This window comes from Antechinus flavipes, chromosome 4 (genome assembly GCF_016432865.1).
Source record: "Antechinus flavipes isolate AdamAnt ecotype Samford, QLD, Australia chromosome 4, AdamAnt_v2, whole genome shotgun sequence".
Taxonomy (NCBI): domain Eukaryota; kingdom Metazoa; phylum Chordata; class Mammalia; order Dasyuromorphia; family Dasyuridae; genus Antechinus; species Antechinus flavipes.
Window position 1 is genome coordinate 47,651,461 of NC_067401.1, and position 22,118 is coordinate 47,673,578.

A 22,118-nucleotide genomic window follows, 5' to 3' on the forward strand; every position below is an offset into this window, starting at 1 on the left:
GAATGGAAGCTTTGATAGGCTGAGTGTTATTTTTAACAGAGCCTGATCAATTGTAAGAATGAAGAAATAAACACACATCCATACACACAAGACCAAAGACAGTTATACATTCATTTCTTTTTCACACAGACATTTCTCCAGAAGGAAGAAAGGCCTTCTGAAGGGAAAACTTTGGAGGCTGTTCTCATTTTTCCTCCAGTACTCAAGATAAAAGCTTCTTGCTCTTCTAAGGGTTGCTTGGCAAAAGAATGGACTAAGGAATGGAACATAATGAGTGAAGTTCCTTGACTTTTTTTACAAGGGTAACTTTAGTCCAATTACAGATGGTTAATTATTATTAATTCATTCACTTACCAAGCAATTCTGTGAGAGCCAGTTAACTCAAGTATCCCAAATTGGGGGGGGGATTTAGAAAACTGGGAGGTCTTAGAACTTGACCCTATTAAAAGGATTTATCTGGTAGGCAAGTGATCACAAGTTCAAAAGATTGGGATTTGGGACGGGATATGGTGGTAGGAAGAAAGGTCAGCAAGAGGAAAAAAAAAGTCTGCACGTTCCACAAATCCCATTTTTCCAGTAGTTTTAAACTCCTCCCTCATTAAAATAATAATAATAATAATAATAAAACACACAAACAACAATAAACTACAGCACCCCTGCCACAGAATAGCAGAGCTCACAGATTTGAGTTTGGCCCCATTTTCTGGTTGGATCAAACCAGTGATGAGGCAGTGGGAAGAAGGGGAAAGGAAACAGGAAAATCTCGAAGCCATCCTTTGACAAAATGGGTAAAGAGAAAAATTATTTCCAAGAATTACAAATCTTTAATTCTGACTTCCTCTTCGTTCTCTCAACAATTATCATTTAATATCTTTGAACTACTCAGAAGAAATAAGAGGTAGCGTGACTAAGTGGACAGACTACAGGACTTGAAGCCAGGAAGATCTGAATTCAAACCCTACTTCAGAAATGACTAGTTATGTGATAGGGAGGAAATGACCTTTCTATGTCCCAATTTCCTTCACTATAAAAAGAAAAGGGTTGAACATAATCCCTAAGGTCCCTTTCAGCTCCAGATACCTATTCACATTTACAGTATGGTCTATAGGTGATACACAAGGCAGAGTGATATTCCTGCACTTCCCAGGCACTCAGGCCAGTTCAATTCCCTGTGATTATTTCTCCACCTCCAGGGCATGGGGAGAAGAATACCAGCAGAGCTGGGCCCAGAAATGGCCTGGGATGCAGAAAGGCACGAGGCTGAGCCTAGATAGTCTTCCCATCCAAGAGGAAGGAGGTAGTGGGGAATCATTACTGTCAAGGTGGGAGAGCACAGCCCCAAATTCACTATGGGTCAAGAGCATTTAGAAAGTCTTTCAAGGGGAGCTTAGATCTGTAGCTCCCGCCTTCAGGTCATCATGACCAAACCAACCTTTGACATTACCTTCAAGCAATAAGCTGGGACCTTGAGGTTAATGCTTCCCTCTTTCCAAGCCCTCAAATTGTTGGAACTATGGACCACAACCTCACTCTGTAATTTTCGTGCAGGGCTCTGTTATAAGTTATAAAGTGTGACATTTCCCTGGTACTTCCAATAGGAAATAATTTAGGACTCATGTTTTATGGGAGGATAGGTAGTGTTCCTAGAAGGCTCCAATGTAGTAAATGTTCTCAACAATCGTAACTGTTACACTGGGATTTGGTCTCTATGATATTTCACTAATATAAACTTTGGTAGGGCCTCAAAATATGTTCTACATGCAGCTAATTTTATTGGCTCCAAGTTTATCTTAAGGGAGTAGATTCCTATCTCACCTTGTTATTATTGGGAGAAATCAATGTGACTTGGTTTCAAATATTAGAAATGGAAGAGTGGGAAAGAGATTAGTAGTAGGGGGGGAAACATTATTTTGAAAACAAAATCATTGAATGGCTTGTATCTCTCAAAATCTAGTTGGAGAACCACCAAGAGATGGTATTCAAACACATAACTGGGGATACAAACATGGATCCATGCATTCTTACTCAGATTCTCACCTATATCCCATAGACATACAGATTTGTGCTGTCTTTACAAGCACACTAAGGGGCGCAGATGTTTAAACACAAGCAGACTCTTTCTATTATGGAAACCTATCTTCTATTCTCCCTGGGCTACAACTAAGTATTTTATGTCAAAAGGGACCCTTTTATCCAGCCCCAAGTGGCTAAGAAATTCATTTAGTCTGTAGCTGTAAGGTAGATGTGTGTGATAATCAATTTGTATGCCAAGACAAAAATGATGTGGAGATAGACCCAGAAATTGTGGGGGGACAGAAATGAGTATGCTTCCCTTTTGTGAGAGAATATACGGATAAAGGCCCAATCGTGTAATAAAAAATACCATCACAGCCCAAATCTCTATATAATAAAAAAGATTCTCAAACATAAGCCAATAGTCTTGACACAACAAAATCTGAGTCACACCAAAGAATGTGAGACATTTCATCATATATTATAAACAGATCTGGCTTATATACAGATTGGAGAAAATGAGAGAGAATGGATTATTAGGTTGGCAACAGGAGTTGGGAGATCACTTGAGGTATTGATAGAATTTGGAACACAAAACTTAAAAAAAAAAAAAAGACCCAAATGTTAAAAAAAAAGTTTTAAGGGGGAAAATAAAATATATTAAAGCTAATCTCAACTTTTCCACTGATTATTCCCTGTGATATTGGCTAAGTTTTGTCACTACTCTGGGTTTCTCTTCATAGAATTAAGAGAATGGACTACATAGTCTTTATAGCTCTTTCTAGTTCTTAGATTCCATTTCTCTTGAGCTCAGTCCTTCAACTTTTCAAGGGGCAAAAAAAGCTTGGGTGCTCAAGATAATACTAAAGACACAAGACAATTGGAAACACTCAAAAGAGCTGGCACTTAAGAAGTATGCCATATCTATTGACCTGTATATGAAAGACATATTTGATTTTAAATTCTCCCTTAACAAATTCCCAGGGAGGAAAAATCAGATAACATAGTCTTTATAAAGTTTGTGAGCAGTCTGTGCATGTGTACTTTGTAAACTTGAATGTTACAGTTAGTAGGAACAGCAGAAAGTAAAAATGGCATTTAAAGGCAATCTGAAGCCTCTATTAGCTGAACTACACAGATCCTTTATCTTTGAGATTTATATGTGTATATATATATGTAATATGTACATATATATATATATATGTATATTCCCCAGTAGCATCTTTTTTTTTAACCTTTAATTTGTTATAGAACCTGTCAGAAGAATTCAATGAGAAAATTCTTAACAGCTGTATTGTTTCAGCAAGTTGCTTTAGAGTACCATATGCCAATGGATTTTATCACATCTATTCTCTAAATCCTAAGAGATACAAATATAGTATCAAATATAGTGCAAAAGGACTTAACTTTATCAGATCTATGAGAAACTCAATCCAAGTTAGCCCTAAAAACCTAAGTTCTAATTTTTAAAAACTGATTCTTTAGAAAACCAAATAAGTTTCTATATATGGTCTGAGTTCAAGGAGAAAATGAATTTCTCAGTTTCAGTCTTTCCCAATAGTGCTGGGAATGCACAAATGATAGTCAAAGCTTTTAAAGAGAAATGTGAACATTTAAGTAGTTATTATGAATGTCACTGTCCTAAGGCTGGAGAAATTCAAAGAAGAAACTGCACTAATAGTGGGCAGAAAGAAAGCTCAATTTAGCTTCTTCCAGGTTAGCTATGAAAAGGCTGATTAATATCAAAAAGGGATTCTTTTTAAGGACCAGAACTTTTGTCTTGCCAGCATCCCCTTAAAAGGCATGGGATTCTATGGTCCTTTAATAGCAAACATGTTTATTATCCAGCAGCTGCCGGTCTATTCTGCACTTGACTAAGATCCCATTCCCACACTACAAAATATATTTCCTGAGAAGGTGACAGCATTTTAAGCAACTTCCAGTTTTGAGGGCAAAATCCCAAAGGAAAGCAGCATCATGGGGTAAGTGATATGTATCTCCAACAAAAGCCAGACGGGGGATGTCTTAGGAATTGAGTAGTAAATTCTGACACTGAATAAAGTCAAGGATTCTCCCTTTTCTATTATCCATTTCACTGCAGAATTAGAATACTGCCAACCCAAGAACGTAGTCTGATAGTAACAAGTGTCATGATAACCTCCAAAGATTTTTTAAACGATTCGTAAAATACCAAACAATCATAAAAACACACAAAACTGTTCTTAAAATTAATGCACACTGGTTGCTGAAGTCATTTTAGACAATGTAACAGAGGACTTGAAAGACCTGGCTGGAAAACAATACTGAATACTTTAAAATAAATTGCAAATGTCTGTGGTGGCAACATAAAAGCTGGAGGCAAAAGATGCTCCTGCTTCAAGATGGCCCTGTCTGAGATACAGTGCTGAACAACTTTGCACCCCCAGCAGTGCCTTGACAGGTTCTGGTTTCTTTCGGCACCAAAGTTGATGATCAGCTGGGTAAGGAAACCCCTGAAAACAAGCTATATGTAAGGAAACTAATTCTGATTCCCTTAGCTGCTCTCTCTCCTACCTGCTCCCACTCCATCCAACCACAGAAATAACTTAAAAGACCACAACAGGTACCAAAATATCTTCCTTTCTTTCTTGTAGTGATTGGAGGCAAAGTCACACAGTGAAGATGGTCAGAAAATAAAGCGGAATTGGATGTAATTAGCTGCCATTACAGTGGATATGGTTTGATTTTTGTTAGCAGGGCAACCTTGGAGGAAGGCTTGTATATTTATATTCTTATTCTCTAATTCTCTCTCTTTTCTTTTCTCCCCCTTTTTCTTTCTTTCTCTCTCCCCCTCTCCACCCCAACCTGGATAACACTCAGTCATACCTTCCCATCTTAAAACTATAGCTAGTAGTTTATGTCACTAGGACACAGTAGGAGCTTTATAATCTCTTGTTGAATCAGAATGGAATTCTCCCCTGGTGATGGCTTATCTCGGAGGTGAGTAAGGATGCAGGACGAAGGGCAGGGAGATTTATGTGAACATCTAAGTAGCTATTATGAATGGCTGCAAGTGAAGAGGGGTCAGAGAGGCTGGGGCTTTACCCTACTTAACCTCCCAACTCTAAGGAGAAGAGCCAGTAACCATCACCACAGACCAAAGGGTGCTCCCAGGCAAGACGAAAGCAGGGTTAAAATAAGACAAATAGAGCAAAGTAGTTATCTTTGGGGAGTAAGGAACGGGAGTGAGGAAAGAGCCACAATTCGATAGTGCACTTATTCACTGTGACTTCTCTGAAGGACCAGAAGGCAGCAAAGATGAAAAAAAGAAAGGCATTTTGTGTCATGGCCTATGGCCTACCATGAGGAAGTGGGCCAGGCAGACCAAGCTGGGCCAGTCAGGATCCCTTTGTTCCAAGGGTGAACTCTAGACCTACCCTGTGGGGAAACGCCAGGAAAGTTACTTTGAAGATGGGCATTTCTGTAGGAACCTGTGGGAACATGAAGGAGACCCAGGGGACGGAGTGGAGGATGGGGGAGGCGGGATTTAATGACACTGAGACAGAGGACCAGCTGTTATAAGGCAAGGTTCCCATGAACACGCCAACTTCAATTTGGTTTACAGCTATCTATAAGACTCTGGCAAAAAAAAAAAAAAAGAGAGAAGGCTTTTGTAGGACAGTCAGCCACTGGAGCATGTCTCTTGTTGTCTTTCTTCAGGACAAGTGTCCCTAACTTCTTCCAAATAAAGTGCAGATGGTCAAAGAACACTGGTCTGTCATCTGCCAGTTTCAGTCAGCATCAGAGAAACCAAAACCAGAGAAAAATCCCACAATATAATATATATATTTTTAAAGCAACAAATATAAAACCTTTAAACTGATGTCTCAGATTGTAAGCGAAGAACAAATTTATGAGATTTGGGGTCTATGAACTCTTCAGAAAGTACGATGAATGGGATTTTCTTCACATTAATTACAAGGCTGAAGTCCAAGCACTTAAGTACAAAAACAGCTCCATCCCTTAGTCCATTCGTGACAGCTTCTTCACTAACAAGTGTCCACTGCTTAGAGAACCATCGATCCTTGTCATACTGCAGGGTTGGGCCGGCATTGAGGTATCGCTCTAGGAATGCCTGAAAAAAGAGGAAAAGCTCATCAGGGAAAGAGAAAATCTCACTGTCAAACTGTTGTCTGGTTCTGTCTTTTTCAGTTGGGCTGCCATTTTTATCCCCAGGGACACCTTTTCTCCCCTAGTCAAATAAAACCTTTCAATTAGAATACATTCATATCTCCTTCTTTTCCTATCAATTCACTGGAACATACTGGGGAGGGGAAGGGACTACCCCAGAGCCATCAATTGCAGATTTCCTCTTTTGTATGTGTGGGAGAGAGAGAGATAAAGAATGTGTGTGTGAATACAAATTCACACACTTGGGTGGATGCATGCTTAGGTTTATGGAATGGAAAAGAAATGTTGGAGAAAGAAAACCCTTAATAGGAAAGGAAGGATAAAATATCACAGAGGAGGAAGGATGAAATATCACAGAGGATTTGGAATGTATACCAATGAAAAGTCTACCACAGAAATCATAAATCTGTATAAACATTTATCCTGCATGCATATATATATGTATGTATATATATATGTATATGTGTGTGTGTATATGTATGTGTATACATATATATATTTGTGTGTCTGTTTTTACTCCCATTAGAATGTAAGTGCTTTGAGGGCAGGGACTGTCTTAGGTCTTTTTAGATCCCCAGAGTACACACAGCAGTTGCTTAATAAAGGTTTACTGAGTGATTGATTGATTGACCTGCTAAGTTCACAGAAGCAACACATACTAAGATAGCCTGTGACAGATGAAAATGTTCTTCATTCATCTGTTTGGTTTTAACTGGCAATTCTGCTGCCTTGAGTTTCTACTCTGTAAGAGCCAATTTGTAACCTACATACACCAGGGCCAAGGGAATGGGCCATCTTAGGATCTGAGGAACAGAATGTGCTCTATTGCTTTATGAAGGTCTAAAACACACAATGAGGACATGGCAGAAAGGCTTCTGGAATCCAAAAAAAGGAAAAACAACTACTGGAAAGCATGGTTGTACAGATTCGATTTTCAATGATCAAAACAAAGAACCATCAAGGATGTGCTAACAACAGTGATTGGAAACTTCAGAAGATGAAGTGGAAAGGAAATAAATAAGAACTTAATTTCTTTCCACATGAAGGAATCAGAAAAGAAAGTCCATCAGCCATGTTCACAGTGGGTGATTACTGAGAGTAATAAGAGAAAATAAAGAGCTTGCCTCAAGCTTAGGTGCGCAGGTCAACAAAGCCTAGATGTACACGACTATTAATTAGGGACTGCTTGCCCCAAGCCTTCATGTTCATTTCTTTTATTAAAGAGTTAGTCTGGCATAGCAGAACAAATTCTGGCTCTAGTACTTAACGTCCTGGGTTCAAATCCTGTCTGTGACTGACAAAAACATACCCAGCGTGCCTTCTCACTAACCACACAGCCAAACAAGGGACTAGTTTTAATATAAAGGATGGGAGATACAATATCTTACCACACTTGAAAATCAAATTTAAAAGAGATCATTTATTGTGGTTTTAATAATAAATGTTATTTATCATTTCCTTTTCATGCTTTCCTCCTCCTTTCTATTTTGCTGAGGGTGAGAGCATAGAGGCCACTCACAGAGCTATTCCTCTGCTAATTGGCTGTGCTGGTTCACTCCTCCTTAGGCAGCTTACAACCTAATTCTGCCCCCCTCTCAGAGATTACAATATTTTTGTAATTTTTCAGCTGTGTCTGACTCTCTGTGATCTGAAGAACAGTTTTCTTGGCAAAGATGTTGGAGTGATTTTCCATTTCCTTCTCCAGCTCATTTTACAAATAAAGAAACTAAGGCAAATGGGGTTAAGTGACTTGCCCAGAGTCACACAGGAAAGATGAACTTTCCTGAATCCAGTCTTAGCACTCTATCTGCTTGCCATTTAGCTGCCTGCTCACATGTTAGTGCCAGTTATTATGGTCACCCAGTCAATTTTAGCTTTATTACACCTCAGAACCACTAAGCTCAAATAAGCCATCGATCTCGGCATCCTCCAGGAGCAGAGTGACAAGTGTGCGAGTGATCACACAGCAAAAACCTTTTTTTAACTTACTTTTTCTTAAAGTCCTAACCATCCCTACCATTTTAGAGAGGTGACAGAAATGTGCTGTGTCATTATTATCTGCAATCTGTTCTCTGAGTAGAATGCAAACCCGCTGAGGACAGGGACGGACATTTCCTTTTTGGTCTTTGCACCATTCAGCAGTCCTCAATAAATATTGGCTCAAGTGAAGCCGGTTTGACGGGTGAGCCAGCTGTTTCAGCAGCCAAGGGCTGGGAGCGAGGGAAGGACCCGATGGCTGGCTACCTTGGGGGTCATGTTGTTGGTGATGCAGAAGGCCAGGTGCTGCAGGATGCTCTCCATGGTGTGATAGTGCTGCTGCCGCGTGGTACGCAAGTACTTCTGCAGGGCCCTGGCCATGGACGGAAAGATGGCCTGGGCCGCCTCTCTGGGGTCCATCACCTCGCCAGGGACCTTCTGCTGCTCCTCTGCCTGGAGCCGGCGGATGTGGACGAAGGCCTCCTCCACCGCGACCACGAGCCTACAGAACACGGGAACCAGGACATCACCTCAACAAGGAAGTCTCTAATCGTTCTGCAGAGCCCAGCCCTCCCTCCTCCCTTCCTTATCCCCACCGCCCTAACAGACACAAGCATTAGAGGCTGTCATTTGTCATTTCCATTACTGGCAGCAAGATGGCACAGTGAATAAAACTGGAATCTGGAAAAGCTTTGTTCAAATTTGGTCTCAGACACTTATTAACTGGGTGATCTTGGGAAAAATACTGTCTCTGTCTACCTCGAGCTTCCTTATTTGTGAAATGGGAATAATAACAGGACCCACCTCCCAGAGGTTGCAAAGCACAGTGTCTGAAACATGGTAAGTTCTATAGAAATGTTAGCTATTATTATTACTTACAGTCTCTTTGGCAAACAGGTAGGTGGCAGTCCTGGATTTGGAATCATGAAGATCTGAGTTCAAATCCTCCCTTCAATACCTAATAGTTGTGTGGTGGCCCTGAGTAAGTTACTTACTGTTAAGTGCCTCAGTTTCCTCATCTGTAAAACGTGGATAATTGTAACTCCTACCTGGTGGAGTTGTCACGAGAATAAGTGAGATAATATTTGTAAAGTGCTTTACAAACTTTAAAGCACTATTATTATTATCCTTATTATTTACTTATAGAAGAGAACCTAAGAAATCTTTAGCAACAAGATGGTTGCTACAGCAGGATATGAATTAGGATTTAAAACTCATCTAGTCCAACTCCTTCAGTCATCATCAGATAAGAAAATGGAGGTCCAAAGACAATGAATGACTGGCTACCAACCTGCATGACCAGCAAGAGAATGAGCCATCATCTAACTGCTTCGGAAAATCATTCAGGAGAATGAGAGCCTGGAGAAGTGACTGTGGAGCAATTCCAATTAATCAACCTGGGATTTGAAGCTCTCCATGAGCAGGCATAAGTCGGCCTTATTTAACTTTATTTACTACTATCACTGCCTTTCTTATGCTCTCGGCTCCAGCCAAAATCAACTGCTTATTCCCCCCAGAACACACCTAATGTTTTCCTAACTCGGGGTATCTTTGTAGACACTTTTTTTTTTTTTTTTTTTTAACACCTGGCTTGTCCTGGTCTGGTCCCAAGCTCTTGGATAGTCACCTATCTGTTAAAGTCCAAAGACCGCCATTCCCAGGATGCCCTCTGACCCTCTCTGTCAAGAATGAGTTATTACCTCTCACATAACCCCTCTACTGACATATCCTCTCTCTGGGGATACTTCCACACATCTATGATTTCATTAATTCAATACAATTCAATCAAAATATATTAAATTTTATTTATTTATTTTTTCCTGAGTTATATTTAACTTTAACTTTTTAATCCTGAGTTATATTTAAATTTAACATTAACAAAAAATTTGTGTTTTTAAAATTTTTGAGTTCTTGATTCTCTTCCTTATCCATATCCACAATTAAGAAACCATATGTGAAGTTATGCAAAACATTTCCATAAAAATCTCAACCACCATATATTAAGCACCTGCTTTGTACCAAGTACTAAAGATATAAAAGATGACTTCAGGGAAGCTAAATTCTACCAGGAGGGAAAAATAAACATGAGTTATAATACAAAAAAAATATATAATTTGATTTCAATACAAAATATATTATTGGGGGTGGGAGCTAGAGAGGGATGCTAACAGGGATTAGGAAACCTCCCTGAAGGAGGTGGTGGTACTTTTGTGAGGGGAAACAAGAAAAAAGTGAAGAAGGAGAGCATTCATTGATGATGGGAGATAGAATGGTGACTCTCATCAATAAGGGATTGGAAAGCATTTAAAAAACACATATAACACATATATGAGTGCTGATTAGTTTTCCAGGGTCTAAGAAACAGAGAATAACAAAGATCTGTCAGAAATTAATTTGAGTTACAGGTCAGAGTTAGCTATATTTAATAGCATCTTTTATACTAGATATAATTCTCAAGAATATTAAAATGTAATTGGGAAATATTTTTAAAAATAAATAAAAATACAGTAAAACATAGATGATGTTAAGAAAAATAAACAAGAGGGGAAAAAAGTCCTCAGCTGTTACAGGGAAGGGACTTTAGAGGTTACCTAGTACAAATCCTTCATTTTACATATGAGGAAATGGATTTCCTGGGAGTGAAGTTACCTAACCAAAGATAAGTAAAAGCGAAGAACATGATTCAAACCCTGGTCCCCTGCTTATACAATTTGGGTTTTTCAGGCTGAATAATGGAGTCCTGGGAAGAAACAAAGTCAAGGATAGAAGTTTCCTTTTCTTACTTTCACTCCCCACCCCCCAACCTCATCAAGGAAAAGCTGTCACATGAAATAATGGGAATTGGGAGCAGTAATGAGCCACTTCATAGATGCAATCAAGTTGGGCCAGAGGAAATAGAGACCCTGTCCACTCTCGAGGTGACTGTGAGATTGGAGGCTCTCCCTCTCTCGAGGTATTACCACCAGCAAAGAGCTTGCATATCACGCTAGCTGGGAATGGTCTGAAAATGAAGGACAGGAGAATGTTCAAGATGAAATCGAACTGAAGTCCTAAAGAGAAGCTACAAAGGCTGGAGGGAAAGCAGAATTTAGTCTTTCAGGCCTCTCCCCTGCCCTTTTATTTTGCTCTTTATTCTTCCTTCCTCTTCCTATTCTCTCTGGCTATCTGAACACTTTACCTTCCAGAAGTACCAAAAATATCAACAATTTTTCTCTAACCACTATCCATCAAAAACCTGTAAAGACATTTTTATTCCTTTATTCTGTTTTCTCCAAGTTAAATTTCCCTAAAAGTTACAGCCTCTATTAATCCCTACTCTAATATGCTCACACCCACATATATGTATTTAATTATGTACGTCACTTTTGACATGAGTGCACTGTGTGAATATTAAAAATTCACCAATAGCTAATTCTTTCCCATCCACCAGTTATAATAGTTATCCAATGGTTTTGCATATTTGTCTATGAAGCAAAAATTCCCTAAGATCAACAGCATAGATTTTATATGTTTCTTATATAAACTTAGTATAAATTTTATTTTAAATACAAATGTGCTATATATTTTGTTCAAGAGCTAAAGTTTTCCCAAAGTCATTAGTGTATAACTTATTTACTTGATAAAACAAATCTCCTGGAAATTTTGCTTTGAATTTATTTTGTATTGAATATAAATTTACCGTATATTTTGTCGATGGGTTAAAAATTTCCCAGTCACCAATATATAGTTTATTTATTTGATAAACACATTTATTGTAAATTTTAAGATTTATTTTATTTACAAATTTACTGTATTTTTATTTATCCATGGGCTAAAATTTCCCCAATATCATTGCTTTAGATTTTGTTTACTTGATAAGCAATTTTACTGTAAATTTTACTGACTTCATAAATCTACAACCTTTTTGAAGAAGAATCCTCAGTGTGCAATTACAGGATAGTGTTCTAAGTTGTATTACTGCCAACATCAAAAACCCACAAGTTCATAAGACTTAAAAAAATGTGTTATGTTCTGGAAGGAAGGGCATATAACACCACTCAGAAATGGCAAAACAGTAGAAGTAAAGAAGAAATTCAGTGCTATATCCTCCCTTGTTCTAATCCACCTAAAGAATGAGAGAGGTCAGTCATAGAAACATAGGATCCTAGAATCTGAGATGAAGTCCCATCCCTGCCTGATCAAGAATTCCTTCTACCAAGATACGCTACAAATGACCATCCAGCCACTTAAAGGCTTCTAATAAGGGCAAACCTATTCCCTTCCTAGCAGTCCACTCCAATCCTATGTGCCTAATTGTTAGGAAATATTTCCTTTATCACACCTACGCCAAACTTCAATCTCCTGCTTTGGAACCTTTTCTGCCGCTTCTAATTCTTTCTAATAAGACCAAGTAGAACAAATCCAATTCTTCCTTTCACATAACAATCCTTTAAAAGCTTGGGGAAAAAAAGCTACAGTTCTCTACTTTCTTCCTCAAGGTTTCCCTTGTCCAAACTAAACATCTCTAGTTTCCTTCAACCAATCCACATCTGGTATGAACTGGAGGCATTTTTACCATGCTAATCATCTTCCTTTGAATTCTTGATAATTTATCAATGTCTTCCCTAAAACAGGTGTAGGGCATAAGAGTGATATAATACAGTCCTTGAAAAACTTGTGATGATGAAGGAACCCAGTGGGATCCAGTGGAAAGAATGATAGATCTAGAATGAGAGAAAGGACATGGATTCAAATTCAGGCTGGGATGCTGACTAGTTGCATGATCTCAGGAAAGCCACATTATGTCAATGAGCCTTAGTACCTATCTATACTTAACATATGGCTGCACTGTGTGAATATTAAAAATTCATGAATAGTTAATTCTTCTCTATCCACCATTTAGAATAGTTACCCAATGATTTTGTGTTATTTTATATCTTTTGACTTAATAGGTGCCTTTTTTTGCATGTCTTTGAGGTGTTGGTATATTTCCTAAAAGGGGAAGAGTGGACGAGACTATTTTTCTTCCAGCTTCAAGTCTACGATCCTATGAACATATTCTCCAAAACCTAGAAGATTCTGTATTCATAAAATACTATTTCATTCAGTCTTGGAAATCAGTTTGTTTCAGGAACAAAATGTTAGTGTAAGAGGGAATTAAGGGTTAATAATAATAATAACAGCAGCAATAACAAGTATGATTTGCAGAAATGTGTTATGCTTTTCAAAGTACCTGACATATATCATTACTTAATAAATGTTTATTAAACTGAACTGAGGTGGGGGGAGAGTCATGTACCTGGCTCTTCGTTTCTTTACTCGACGTTCATGTTCTGCTTCTTCATAATATAATTCATTGTGGCTGGAGTCTCTGCGTCGAGCAGCAGCTGCTATCATAGCCCGAGATTGGCCTGTAGCATTGTTCCCTGGGCCTTCAAGGAAAAGGTGGTAGAAAAGCAACAGTTTTAATATTTTAAATCTCCTAAACACGGCAAAAAAGAAGCACCAAATTTCTCAATACCCTCCACCCTATAAGAAACCTATTGACACAGTTCTACATAAACCCCAAAGGAATAATCCCAATTTAATGTCCTACAGAGTGGAGTATTCCTAAATCTTTATTTAATATGCCCAGTTTAGGATAGGAAAGACATTCTTAATAAAACCCCAACTGGATCAGTGAAAAGTGAAAAAGAATGGGATGAAGAATCCTAGACAATTAAAATGTTTGCAAAATAAAAAAGTAAAAAAAAAAATAATAAAGACAAAGAAGAGTGCGCTAAAGATGTTACTTACCATCCGTTATATAAAGTTTCAGTTTGGCCATAAGGGCAGCTGGAACATCACATTTCAGCAACAAAACAATGAGAGAGCATGAGAGGGAGGGGGAGAACAAAGACAGACAGAGAAAAAAGAATGTCAAGAGACATGGAGACACCAACCACACGAAGGAAAATAAAAGTTATGCTGGAATGTGTCATGGCAGCCACAACTTTTAGGAAATATACCAACACCTCAAAGACATGCAAAAATGGCACCTGTTATGTCAAAAGATATGTAGCCCATGCATGAGCTGAACATTTGACACCCTCCCTTGTCTATGTAGCGGAACATATTGAATTCTTCTTATGTATTACCTAATAGCAGATCAAGCCCTTTTGATAAGTTCTACAAGGACTTTGATAAGTCTCTAAAAGGACAACTTCAAAATTCACGCTCTAGCTTAATCTATCATTGGACTAAGAAATTGAATGAGCATTTAAAAAATAAAAATTAAAAAAATGTACTCGAATTTAACACTGCCTATTTGTCCTAAATCTTGCTGAGAGTATTAACTTTTTCTGGCATATGCAAGAGTGGGAGGCTCTATCCAAAGCCTACAACTTCATCTCCCAGAAAGGATTGATAAAGGCCTGGACTGCTACAAATATGATGAGAAAGAAACATGAACTAGTGAGATATTTACTGACTTGCATGGTTATTTGAAATTAGAGTATTTCTCCAAAATTTTTAAAGTGTGCCTTTTTAAGAAAGGCTTCCATTATAAGATATTCCCAGAAGATAGGAAATATAAATCAGGGTTATTCTTTTTTAATTCTTAAAATGTATACAATTTTAATTTTTTAAAAAATGTATTAAACTCTCAGAGATTCTTTATGCAATACATGTAAAATGTTAACCAATACTTTTTTTTTTTCAAAATAAATGTTTGCCTACATTTAAACTCATCTGAAATAAGAATGTCATAGAAGACAGACATCAAAGGATGGAGGAATCAAATTAATTTAAATTTTAACTCAACAATGTCTTCCCCCCCAATCCCCTGCCCTCTCCACCCCCATGCATCCAACATCAGAAGCCACTTCCAGAAACATACCATCTACATTGTAGACTTTTAGGCCAGCCATGTGCTTAGCTGCTCGGGATTTGGAGGCTGTTAAGAGGGTTGGGTTATAGATGGTGAAATCTTTGTAGTAATTTTCCAGAACTACCAATGCTGCTCGTTGTATGCTGAGAAGAGAGAATAATGTTAATTCAAATCTTTTGTAAATGACCAGGAATTCTGGAGTTTGTTTTGAAGACAAATTGGTCACAAGGAAAAAGAAAATCTCCTAAGTTGCGGTAAAATGCCTTGTTTGGCTAACATGTCCTCACTGTCCCACAAGGTTCACTGCTCCTTGTCCCCACAAGTAAAAGGCAAAGCAGAATGCTGAACTTCAGGTACTAAGAATACTAGGTTATAGTCAGTTGCCTTCAGTATAGCCCCAAGACACTGATTCTACGCAGAAGCAGAGTCAGCAATATCTCCCAACTGGCCAGCTCCCTCTTCCTACATAATTTAGTCCCATCTCCCCAACTCTACAATGGCTGGGGTTGGGGTGGGAGGCCAAACGAGGAGCCATAAGCTGTTGGGAGCAGGCCAGAGCCCAAGCCTGGTAACATGCTGAGATGATCTTTGTACCTGAAGTGAGCGTCTACTTGGGGCACCGATCATTGCTTCTTAGTAATCTGAACATGCAGGGTTCTCATTAACTATTTAGAAGATGTAATTTTAGTGAGAACAGCCAGTATTCACAACACAATGAAGCAGCAAAGTGGTTCACTGGGTAAACTGCTGCTCTGGAGTCAGAACAATCTACTTACAAATCTGGTTTGTCTCTTACTAGTTGTGTGAACTTGCAAGTCATTAATCTCACCTGTGAAATTGGGAATAAAAGCACCTACTCCTTGAATCTTCAAGCATTCTATAAATACTCTCTATTGCTGTTGTGATGGAAGGATCTGATTTGGGAGCATGGAATTTATAATTTGAAAATGTCATTCAATTGTTATAATCAAGAATCCTCGACCACAAAATGCCCATTTATTGGTAGACCTTAAAATTGGTGGCCACTATCCTGCCAGCCGGGGGAAACAGACAATAGTTCCCTCTTCAACCTTCATTCAATTTAATTTAATCAACATTCATTTGGTGTATGTGATGTACTATGGATACAAATATGGCTAAGATAGTCCCTGTCCTTAAGGAGTCTACAGTAGTGGAGAAAAAGATAAGGGACTTGGCTGTGAATACTTTCCCAGTGCTAGTTCTGTAAGATCTTAGAGCTCATCTAGTCCAGCTAACTTTGTTTTTCTTATTCTGTTTTGAGTTTTGTCCAGCTCTTTGTGACCTCATTTAGCATTTTCTTGACAAAGACATTGGAGTGCTTTGCTTATTCCTTCTCCAGCTCATTTTGCAGAGAAGGGAATTGAGGGAATTGAAGTGAAGTAACTTGCCAGAGTTATAGTTAGGTCCTATTTGAACTCAAGAAGAGAAATCTTCCTGACTCGAGTCTGGCACTCTATCCACTGAGCCACCCGGCTGCCTCCCTGTCCCTCCTTCATCCTTCCCTCAGCCAGCTAATTCCCCAGAAGAAAACCAAGCCTCAGAGAGACAAATTGATTTGGCCAAGGTTATGGAGGAAGCTAAATACACAGCAAAGACCCAATCCAGAGCTCCCAACTTTGGATGCAGCCCTTTCACAGAAATGCTGTGGGATGGCTGCTTCTTGTAGGATGGTCAGGGAATCCCTGCCTGCAGGACAAGCACCAGAAGCTGCACGAGACCTGCCCTCCCACTCAAGCACCCACAGAACTTGCCTTCCTACTAAACCTTTCCTTTTTCATTAGAGGAATGAAAATTCCAAACAAAAGCAAATGTTTGGAATGTCAACTCTTAGAGTTTTCACATTGGGCTTTGTTGTCATACAAATGGACCATGGAAGAGAAAGTCAATACCTTTCTTCCTGAGAAGCGGAGGAGAGAGCCCTGAATAGACCCCCAATGAGGAGAATCATAACTGTAGTCAGGAAAAGTAACTAGGGAAGTTATTTCTCTTCTGCATCAAGATACAGTGAAGACCTAACCTTTCTTAATATATACAATGACACAAAAAAATTATCAGTTGATTTACTTAAACACACGCGTGCGAGCGCGCGCGCACACACACACACACACACACACACCATATTCCCTCTAGAAGATAAAAAATACAACATAAAAACAATCTTTTCCCCAACCCCAGCTTTATAGCTTTTATACACAAGGTCTTATAGAAGGCATTTAGAACATGATAAATTGAATACATATATATACAAATCAACACAGAAGGAAAGAACAAAAAATAGACATAAATATAGATTCAGAAAATTATATAGTATGTGGAAAGACAGCAAAAGTTTTCTAATTTCTGAGATGGGTCCTGAAAAAACTTTTAGTATGTGCACTCTAGTATTATACAGGTACATATCAGTGGGCAAGCAAAAAAAAAGATTAAACCTTACATATAACATGGAAGAAATGATCCCCAACATGGGTTGGGGAAGGAGAAAAATGAATGAATCAAGCAATGAAAAAGAATGTTAATAATCGCTAAAAATATAACTAAAGTCCCTGACCTCAAGGAGCTTACATTCTAAGAAGAGAAGACAACACATAAAAAATCAAGTTTGAGTTGAAAAGCAAGTTAGAGTCAGGGGAAGGGCACAAACAGGACAACAGAGTACAGAAATGGCTGGTAAGAAAGCCTGGTTCTGGACAAGATCGGGTGAAAGCTCATTTGTGAAAGTCAAGAATTCCAGGAACAGAGGAGGAAAAGGGCAGAGTACACATAGTGGAAGCAGTACAGTATAATACAGCAAGCATTAATAAGTTATTATGTGCAAGGGTACGTGAGTGGCTAGGTGGTAGAGTAGATAGAGTACTGGGACTGGAGTCAGAAGCTCAAAGTTAACCTTGCTATGAGACTCTGAGCAAGTCACTTAATCCTGCCTTAATCTGAGCAAGTTCACACAACTAGTAAGAGACAAACCAGATTTGTAAGTAGATTATTCTGCCTCCAGAGCATCAGTTTCCTCATCTGTAGAAAAAAAAAAGCTGGAGAAGGAAATGGCAAACCACTCTGGTCTCCTTGGCAAGAAAACCCCAAATGGGGTCATGGAGAGAGGCACACAACTGAAAAACTCAACAACATTACATACTAAGCACTGGGAATAGAGAGAAAAACACAGTCCCTGCCTCTAAGGATCTTTGGGTCTATGGACTATGACCTAGTAGGCTCCTGAGTCAAGCAACAATAACTGTTCATTCCCGAGATCCATTCTACACTGGAATTATAAGTAGCAAAACTGAAAGGAATTTTGGGGGGAATGTGACTGAAATGGTGACAGAGATCAAACATGATTTTATATGTAAAGAATTATCCCAGCATGGCTGTGAGCAGATGAGGTAATAGTTAAAGTTTGTCACATTGTAAGCACTTAATAAATGTTTCCCTCCTTTGTCTTCCAAATAAAACTCAGGATCATTTTGTGCAACTTAAGAGTCTTAGGGAGTTGACTGAAGCATTGAGACCCAATTCCTTCTGGTTCTGAAGCCAGCGCCATGCTGGAGCACAGAAGAGAAGAGATGAAGCAGGTGGGGTGCTAAATTTTAGCACAGACTCCTGTTTAAAGGAGGAAGTAAGGGGACAGGTATTTAGTCGAATAAAAAGGAAAAGGCCAATGCTGATGCTTTGGCCAGATTCAGAAAAGCAAACACACAGAGAGGTAGGTGGGAGGATACTTTGAACCACAGAATTTCAGAGCTGGTAGTCCAATGCCATTTGAATTGATAAAATGATTCCATTTCCCTGAGAAGTGGCTCTCTATCCAGTCTCTGAAATTGGAAAGTTCTCTTGAGTCTTTCTCCAAAAAAGTATTTATACTTTTAAAAGTTTACTTGATGGTGTTAAAAGGCTAGGACTTAAGACTTTCATCCTGGCAAAATAGTTGCTCATTACCAACAACAATTATCACTCCATCACAGATTAAGAGAAAAAAGGAATCTTAGAAACCATCAAGAGCATCTTCCCTCATTTTACAGATGATTACTCTGAGACCTAGAAAAATTAAATAATTTGTCCATGATCACAGGAATAATAATGGGATGAGATTAGAACTTGGCACCTTTGGCCCCAATACCATTGCCTTTCCCTGCTACCATGATCTTTCTAAGTGTGGGAACAAATTAGTTCTCCCTGTGGGCTTTTAGTGTCCTCTTATAAAATGAGAAAACACCTGTAAAATATTAAAAACAGACAATCTCTAATGTCTCTTCCAGCTGGCTGTTGTCCTTTGTTCTTGAAGAGGACCAAAATGAGCTCAGAAAGCTCTACCACAGATTGGCCACAAACTGTCCATAGGAAAATTTGGGGTGAAGATAGATCTAAAATTTTGCATCTCACATTTCTTCCCTTCCAGTTATACCGTGCTGGGAGCCTAAGAATGCTCCTAATAACTGAGCACAAGATCCCTTATGAGACAATCTAATTCATTTTTATATCACTTAAGAAATTATTCCTTAAAGTGAACTGAAGCTTAAAAATCTCTCTCTCCCTCTCTCTCTGTCCTCTATGGCCATGCAGAATATATATGATCTGCCTTCTAAATCTAACTTTTCACTATTTGAAAGAGTTAAAGACTCCACTGAAGTGTCTCTCCCGCAGCCTTCTCTCACAACAGGCTGGCAAGACAAGGAGAGGTCAGTGTAGAAAGCACAATATTTTCTTATTAAGGAATTCCTCCACCTCTACCTAGCCTTCTTTAAGAGATGTGTGCTTAGGACTGGAGAAGGACTTTGACCTTGTACATGAAGCATTTGGGAGAGCTCCAAAGAACAGGGCCCAAAATGAGAGTTTAGTTTTTTCTATGAACTCCCCTCTTGGGGTGGGGGGTGATGGTGGGGGCAGCTGGCCACCACATCTGTTTACCTAACTGCTGCACAGTCCCAAGAAGAATCCACAAAGGTTATCTCTGCCTGGATGTCTCTGTGAGAGAAGAGCTAGCATTATACATGGAAGGGAGGAGGGGGGGGGGGAAGGAAAGGCAGGGTTAGGTAAGACCAGATGAACCAGAGGTGGCAACATAAATATGACTACTAGCCCAGTGAAAACCAAATGTAACTCCCAAGCCACAAATTACTATTCCTTTGAGAACTGGGTACAAATCCCAGTTAACACCTCCTGTCTTTTAATTAAATGTTAGGCTTAAAGCCACCATGTTTGAGATGACAGTTTATTCAAGCCTGAGATAACAGGGCCAGAGTAATGACTACTCTGGAACTTGAAGAAAAGTAAATAAAGATGGACAGCAGCTGGAAAGAATTCTTCTTTCCCATTGAAAATGAAGTCAAAGTTTTTAAAAGAGTAAACTGGGACACTCTGGCTTCCCTGGGACTTTCTGTTAATGGATTCTGGAAGCCAAGAGGACACAAAACCCTGAAACGCACAAAATTTGCAGCAAGATTATAACCTAAGAAACAGACTGGCAGTAAAGATCACTGAAATCTGCCTCCTTTCCTATTCATCTAGGGAAATGCCAATAAGATTTCCTTTTCCCTAGAAGCCACCTGCGTACCCAAAGGGGCAGCTCCCCAAGCTCAATTAGGCGTATGTGGGAACGGCCATAAGTGGCTGCCTCCTGGAGCCATCATGAGCTGTATTAGAATGTCTCCGTGGCGCTGGGTGATGTGTGCCTGTACATAAATTGTAAAACTGTAGCTGCACATCCATTACAGTCTCAGAACTGGGGACTGTTGGCCTTGGAAGTGACCTTATAGACCACTGAGTCTGAGCTCTCCACATCATCTCCAACAAGTGATCATTCAGCTTTTGTTGAAAATCTCCAGTTCAGGGAACCCACTACTTCCCCTGAAGCACTTTTTCTTCTAGCTTAGAATATCCTATGACTATTTTACTTATTTTATTTTCATTTAAAAATTGTCTTTCTTGCCTCTCTTTCCAAAAAAAACCTCACATTTCATATGATTCTGGCACACTGCAGGTGTTTCTATAAATATTTGTTGGCTTAACTCCGTAGCACTTTGAGGTCTGTGACCACATTTTCCACAAAACAACCCTATGCAGAAAAATAGTGCTCCCATTTTATATATAGGTATAGATTAAGTATTTCTCTAGGCTTAGAATATTGGAATTAAAATTTCAGACTCCAGCTCACTCTATATTACACCCAGTTCTTTCTTTAGGAGGTAATTAGGGACACAACAGAATGGGGGCCTTGAGAGTCAAACTGTTACCCTAAGTTTTCTCAACTGGAAAATGGAGACTATTTTTCACAGGACTGATGGGATGATCAAATGAAATACAATTAGGTAAGACCAAGAAACTACATAAAAGCCTAGCTTTTAGGAATAAAAATTCTTGGAGGACAGGGCCTGGATAATTTACACTTGTACACAATCCTAATAAGTGCTACACATACAATAAATCATCAGTCGATGCATTCCCTGAATTTCTGAGTTGAAAAGGGTCATAAAAGCCCTTCAAATCCAACCTATACTTCCTCACAAAATTTCCCAATACAACATACCTGTCTTGGCACATCATGTACATGCCTGTGATACAGTCATCCCACGTGAGACTGAAGCCCTTTCATAGGAAGGGGGGAGGAGACAACTTACTCCCCACCTTCTTCCACACCAGTCCTTCAAACCCCACCCAACCAGGCCATTCAATAGCTGGACAACTCTAATGTTTACGAAGTTACTTTTTGTTGCTGACAAGTTTAAAATTTGAAAAATAATTAAGATTTCTCCCTACAGAAAAATTAAAACTCAAAGTTGGGGTGGAGTGTGCTGAGATCAATTAAGAATCTTCCCTTTCAGACTTTTCCAGTAAAATCAACTTCCCAAGGTGGTTTGGATAAGGGGCAATTTCCTTTCTCAATACAGAGAAAGAACTGGGGAGGGGGTGGGGGAGAGAGGGATTGGACAAGGGTAAACATTAGTCACAGCCCAGAATTGACCCAAAACTATGCAGGGTCCAGGTCTTTCAAGGGCCACAGAGGACGCAAAAGAAAGGGGAAAAAAAGCCAGAAAGTCAGATTTCCCATGGCTAAGGGGGCCAAGCCCATCCTGGCTGGAGGCTATGAGACCAGTCAGTC

At 39.1% G+C, this 22,118-nt stretch overlaps 1 protein-coding gene across 2 annotated transcripts in view; it reads right to left on the bottom strand.

The window, feature by feature from the left end:
* Positions 1-5,519: 5,519 nt before the first annotated feature.
* Positions 5,520-22,118, bottom strand: part of VANGL1 (VANGL planar cell polarity protein 1) — a 46,229-nt gene continuing 29,630 nt past the window's right edge. The window contains exons 4-8 of one of the 2 annotated variants that reach the window (XM_051992928.1): positions 15,017-15,150; positions 13,936-13,974; positions 13,439-13,571; positions 8,428-8,662; positions 5,520-6,127 (exon numbers count right to left, since the gene is read on the bottom strand). In XM_051992928.1, the coding sequence (XP_051848888.1) occupies positions 5,867-6,127; positions 8,428-8,662; positions 13,439-13,571; positions 13,936-13,974; positions 15,017-15,150 (802 nt within the window). In that variant the 3' untranslated portion in view covers positions 5,520-5,866. The remainder of the gene's footprint in view (positions 6,128-8,427; positions 8,663-13,438; positions 13,572-13,935; positions 13,975-15,016; positions 15,151-22,118) is intronic. The other variant, XM_051992930.1, reaches the window with a different exon arrangement.